The sequence below is a fragment of the Mustelus asterias genome, chromosome 21 (assembly GCF_964213995.1).
Source record: "Mustelus asterias chromosome 21, sMusAst1.hap1.1, whole genome shotgun sequence".
Lineage (NCBI taxonomy): Eukaryota > Metazoa > Chordata > Chondrichthyes > Carcharhiniformes > Triakidae > Mustelus > Mustelus asterias.
The window spans coordinates 30,261,289-30,267,840 of record NC_135821.1 but is presented as its reverse complement, the minus strand read 5'-3'; the positions used below and the strand labels follow the sequence as shown (position 1 = coordinate 30,267,840).

Here is a 6,552-nt window from a genome sequence, read left to right as displayed (position 1 = left end):
TTTTGCTATTTTTTTACAAACTGAGCTTTCCGATAACCCCGGCTGCTCGATTGTGGACCTCTCTCAATGTGATTCAGAAATTCAACACCGTGCTGGACTGGATACTCCTCTGCACCCCACTCCTGCACTGCGGTGACCACAAACCACTTTGATCATTCAAGCTTCCTTCAGCTACTATGATGGTCATCCAATCTTAGGCTGGCTGCAGTAATGTTCTTTCCGGTGCACCAAGAGTTATCTAACTATTGTAGAAAGGTTGAAGAGTTTGAAAGTTGGCCAGAGGTTCATTCCTCCAGCCTTCCTTCCCAACGAATGCTGCACATTGCCAAATCCAATGGTATTTGATCTGAATGAAATAAACTGGACAAGATCCAAATATATATTTATATACACTTTATTTCTATTGCACATTGTATTATTTAAAGCATTTTTGCAGAACCAACTGAAAGAAATAATCTCCTTGGTGAATTCCAAGGCTGAGAAAATCTGCATTTTTTTGCAGACTAAATTGCAGGTCAATGTAGACATGTGAATACGGTGAATAGAGTGGCTCCTCAGCCATTGATTGGTGAGAAGAGTCGCCATGAACCCAATCTACCGCTCAGCATCTTTCTAGTTCGCTCTTGAAGGTGGGTCTGATCAAGGAGCTGAGCGCAAGAGCAGAGACACCTGGTACCAGGCCTGCTGCAACCTTCAATATCTGAAGTAGTCTTTGGGCTATCACAGATCTTCCCTCTGTGGACTAAATAAAACATGTTATTTCAGTCCAGTGTTTTCCAGTTTGCAAATTGCAGCCAAGGTCAAAGCAGAAATTCCACAATATACACAAAGTCTCTTTCGTGTGTTTCCATGCAGAATGGGCTGTTTGGTCCCGGTTTTTATAACATGACCTTTTGTCCCTCATTCAGTCACTCTGTATTATGCACAGTTTACAAGGCAAGGGGCAAGTAACTGCCCCTTTAAACTCATCTTCAAAAGGGGCGGCACAGTGGTTAGCACTGCTGCCTCACAGTGCCAGGGACCCGGGTTCAATTCCCGGCTTGGGTCACTGTCTGTGTGGAGTTTGCAAATTCTCCCCGTGTCCGGGTGAGTTTCCTCCCACAGTCTAAAGGTGTGTGGGTTAAGTGGATTGGCCATGCTAAATTGCCCCTTAGTGTCCCGGGGTGTGTAGGTTAGAGGAATTAGCAGGGTAAATGTGTGGGGATAGGGCCTGGGGTGGGATTGTTGTTGGTGCAGACTCGATGGGCCGAATGGCCTCCTTCTGCATTGTGGTCATGAAACCACTCAGAGTGAGCAGCCAACCTGGTGCTAGAGTTACCCTGCCAATATGATTTATCCAGTTCAATCCAGCATTGAAAAGGCAATTTGATTTTTTATCTGAGAAGGAAGAATATGCAGGGTTACAGGGAGAATGCAGGGGAAAGGCACTAAATCAGAAAGCTGGGTGCAGACACAATGGGCTGGGTGGCTTCTTTCTGTACCTTGACAATTCTGTGATTCTGAATTCTAAAACGGAATATGACCATCTCATGGACATGAGGTGGAATTATCTCTTTCAAAACCCAAATTAAATTCATTCCACTTATAAACGTGGCTATGACCAGAAGTGAAAATGATCAATCTGTTCAGTTCAATGCTCTCAGTCCTTTGTTGGTTGTAGTATATACAAATGATCTGGAGGAAAATGGAGGTGGTTTGATTAGTAAGTTTGCAGATGACACAAAATTGGGTAGAGCTGCAGCTAGTGACAAGGATTGTCAAAGGATACAGCAGGATATAGATAAATTGCAGACTTAGAACATAGAACATTACAGCGCAGTACAGGCCTTTCGGCCCTCGATGTTGCACCGACCAGTGGAACCAATCTAAAGCCCCTCTAATCTACACTACTCCAATATCATCCATATGTTTATCCAATAACAATTTAAATGCTCTTAATGTTGACGAGTCCACTACTGCTGCAGGCAGGGCATTCCACGCCCTTACTACTCTCTGAGTAAAGAACCTACCTCTAACATCTGTCCTATATCTCTCACCCCTCAATTTAAAGCTATGTCCCCTCGTGCTAGCCGTCACCATCCGACTTGGGCAGAGAAATGGAAGATGGAGTTTAATCCAGACAAATACCAAGGGACGCATTTTGGAAGATCAAATTTAGATATGAATTTTACAGTAAATGGCAGAACCCTTAGGAACATTGACATAGGGGGATCTGGGTGCACAGGTCCACGATCCCTGAAAGGGGCAAAACAGGTGGATAAGGTGATTAAGAAGGCATACAGCATGTTTGCCTTCAGCTGCCGGGGCATCGAGTATAAAAGTTGACAAGTTGTGTTACAGCTGCATTTGGAATATTGCATGCAGTTCTGGTCGCCACACTACCAGAAGGACATGGATGCAAAGAAGGTTTACCAGGATGTGGCCCGGTCTGGAGGGTTTTAGGTATGAGGAGAGGTTGGATAAACTTGGATTGTTTTCACTGGAAAGGTGGAGGCTGATGGGAGACCTGATAGAGGTCTACAAAATTATGAGGGGCATAGACAGGGTGGATAGTCTTTTCCCAGGGTGGAAAGGTCAACTACAAGAGGGCACAGGTTTAAGGTAAGAGGTGGTAAGTTTAGGGGAGACGTGTGGGGAAAGTTTTTCACACAGAGGGTGGTGGGTGCCTGCAGCACACTGCCAGTGGAGGTGGTGGAAGCAGGCACATTAGCCATGTTCAAGGTGTATCTTGATAGACAGATGAACGGGAGGCAAACAGAGGAATAGAAACTGTGCATCGGCGCAGGCCTGGTGGGCCAGAGGGCCTGTTCCTGTGCTGTATTGTTCTTTGTTCTTTATTAGATGTCACCTAATCTTTGGAATAAGAGTAAGTGCAATACTATATACAGAGTTTTAGGTATGCCAGGTTAGGACTGGGTAAAATAGCTGCAGAGTTGTGAAGTAAGAGGGCAAGGAATTCTCCCCAAAATGCTTGAGAGAGAAACTGGGCATCAACGCTAGTATAATACCGTGCACTGTTATGTCAATACTTGTAGCATCTAACTTATCCATAGATTAGCAAATCTTACAAGAAAGTTACAGAAGACACCTCGCTAACCCCCTTAAACCTAAACACCAGCTTGCGCCTGGGTTAAACTCAAAACATTCTGCCCACAGACCACACCCCCTGGCTGTTTTGCTTTTACTCTCCCCACGTTGTAAGAAAGCATCTCCGGTGCTAGACTATTTTTTCAAGTTCACATCTTTTCAGAATGGTTGAAAACATTCTGAAACCGTCTAGAGGGGAAAAAAACCTGTAGTATGGAAACGCCTGGACACCCACAGAATGAGCCAGGCCTCGGTACACAAAGTAAATCTAGTTTATTGATGACATAAGCTTTCCATTATTGAAAACTCCAGCTGGTTATTTTTCCTTTACAACATAACTTTTGCATAACACCGATACCCATACTCAAATATCCCCACCCCTTATCATTAATCTGTTATATTAAACAGCAGAGGACAAACAAAACCTCTGACAAGATCTCCCAAACCCAGATTGTCAGAGCTCAGGGCAACTTTCCTGCATACAATACACACACAGTTACAAGCAAGGACAGGGGTAGGCCATTCAGCCCTTCGAATCTGCTCTACCATTTAATATCATTACTGATCTGATAGTAACCTCAAGTCTCTCCTATCCCTGATAACAGATCACCTCCTTACTCATCAAGAATCTATCTCGTTCTGCATTAATTCAAAGACTCTGCTTCTACCACCATTTCAAGAAGAGACTTCCAAAGATTCTGAACACCCAGAGAGAAAATGTTTCACCTTATCTCCATTTTAAACGGGTGACCACTTACTTTTTAACAGTGAGTCTCTAGTTCTACGTTCTCCCACAAGAGGAAACATCCTCTCCACATCCACCCTGTCAACACCCCCTCAGGATCTTATCTGTTTCAATCAAGTCGCCTCTTATTCTTCGAAACTCCAGCGGATACAAGGTTCACCTCTCCAAACCTTGCTCAAAAGACAACCCACCCATTCCTGGTATTAGTCCAGTAAACATTCTCCGAACTGCTTTCAACGCATTTACATCCTTCCTTAAATTAGCTGACCAATACCGTACACAATACTCCAGATGTGGTCTCACTAGTGGCTTTGTACAACAGAAACATAACAGCCTTATTTTTATATTACTCGCTGTACCTGCATACTAGCCTTTTATGATTCATGCACTAAGCCACCCAGATCCCTCGGCATCTCAGAATTCTGCATCTTCTCACCATTTAGATAATATCCTTCTTTTATTCTTTCTACCAAAATGGACAACTTCACATTTTCCCACATTATACTCCATTTGTAAGATCACTGCCCACTCACTTAACCGATCTATATCTTTTTGTAGCCCCCTTACGTCATAGGTTCATATTTAGCAGCACAGAACATTAGTAAACTATACTCTGGCAACATTAATCCCATTTTCCAGCCCATAGTCCTGGAGGTTACGGCAGTGCTAGTGAACATCTAAATTCTTGCTGAATATTGTGTGTGTTTCTGACTCAACCACCCTTTCAGGCTGTGACTTCCAGATTCCTACCACCCTCTGGGTGGAAAAAGTTTCTCCTCAACTCCTCTCTCACCTTAAATCCATGCCCCCTGGTTATTGACTCCTCCACTAATGGAAAAAGTACCATCCCATCCATCCTCTGTCCCTCATAATCTTATATACCTCCACCAATCTTTGTGGCATCCGCAAGCTTCTAGACCCCTGACATTTAAGTCCCAATCATTAATGTACACCACAAATAGCAAGGGCCAGATGTCAAAAAGCTTGGTAAATGTGGTGGGTTTTAAGAATTGTCTTAAAGGAGGAAAGTGAAGTCAAAGGGGTGAGAGGAAATTCCAAGGTTTGGGAACCAGGCGGCTTAAAGCACTGCCACCAATGGCGCAGCTGTTATAATTAGAAATGCGCCAGGATTAGTGGGGATTGGAGGGGATTACTGAGGTAGGGAGGGGCAAAACCATGAAGGGGTGGCACAGTGATTAGCGACCTGGGTTCGATTCCCAGGTCATTGTCTGTGTGGAGTCTGCACATTCGCCCCATGTCTGCGTGGGTTTCCTCCGGGTGCTCCAGTTCCCTCCCACAGTCTGAAAGATGTGCTGGTTAGGGTGCATTGACCCGAACAGGTGCTGGAGTGTGGTGACTAGGGGAATTTCACAGTAACTTAATTGCAGTGTTAATATAAGCCTTACTTGTGACACTAATAAATAAACTTTAAACATGAAGGAAGTTGAAAAGGAGGATGAGAATTTTAAAGTCAAGCATTGCTTGACCAGGAATCCATGTAGATCAGTGAGTACAGGACTTGCTGAGAGTTCAGGCATGGACCTTAGCGTTTTGGATGACCTCAAGTCTATAGAAGAGAGAATGTGGGAGAGCAGACGGGAGTGTCCTGGAATAGTTGAATCCAGAGGTAACAAAGGCACGAATGAGTATTTCAGCAGCAGATGAGAACATAAGAACATAAGAAATAGGAGCAGGAGTAGGCCATCTAGCCCCTCGAGCCTGCCCCGCCATTCAATAAGATCATGGCTGATCTGAAGTGGATCAGTTCCACTTACCCACCTGATCCCCATAACCCCTAATTCCCTTACCGATCAGGAATCCATCTATCCGTGATTTAAACATATTCAACGAGGTAGCCTCTACCACTTCAGTGGGCAGAGAATTCCAGAGATTCACCACCCTCTGAGAGAAGAAGTTCCTCCTCAACTCTGTCCTAAACTGACCCCCCCTTTATTTTGAGGCTGTGCCCTCTAGTTCTAGTTTCCTTTCTAAGTGGAAAGAATCTCTCCACCTCTACCCTATCCAGCCCCTTCATTATCTTATAGGTCTCTATAAGATCCCCCTCAGCCTTCTAAATTCCAACGAATACAAACCCAATCTGCTCAGTCTCTCCTCATAACCAACACCCCTCATCTCTGGTATCAACCTGGTGAACCTTCTCTGCACTCCCTCCAAGGCCAATATATCCTTCCGCAAATAAGGGGACCAATACTGCACACAGTATTCCAGCTGCGGCCTCACCAATGCCCTGTACAGATGCAGCAAGACATCTCTGCTTTTATATTCTATCCCCCTTGCGATATAAGCCAACATCCCATTTGCCTTCTTGATCACCTGTTGCACCTGCAGACTGGGTTTTTGCGTCTCATGCACAAGGACCCCCAGGTCCCTCTGCACAGCAGCATGTTGTAATTTCTTTCCATTTAAATAATAATCCAATTTGCTATTATTTCTTCCAAAGTGAATAACCTCGCATTTGTTAACATTATACTCCATCTGCCAGATCCTCGCCCACTCACTCAGCCTGTCCAAACCTCTCTGCAGACCTTCTACGCCCTCCACACGATTCACTTTTCCACTTATCTTTGTGTCGTCTGCAAACTTTGTTACCCTACACTCAGTCCCCTCCTCCAGATTATCTATATAAATGGTAAATAGTTGAGGCCCCAGTATGAGCTGAGACAGGGTGGAGGTGGGCAATGTTCCAGAGGTATAAACAG

General features: G+C 44.5%; 1 protein-coding gene across 1 annotated transcript in view; it reads right to left on the bottom strand.

Moving 5' to 3' along the window:
* Window positions 1-385: 385 nt before the first annotated feature.
* LOC144508943 (centromere protein M-like) overlaps window positions 386-6,552 on the bottom strand; it is a 30,968-nt gene continuing 24,801 nt past the window's right edge. The window contains exon 6 of the mRNA XM_078237157.1: window positions 386-742. Within this exon, the coding sequence (XP_078093283.1) occupies window positions 602-742 (141 nt within the window). The 3' untranslated portion in view covers window positions 386-601. The remainder of the gene's footprint in view (window positions 743-6,552) is intronic.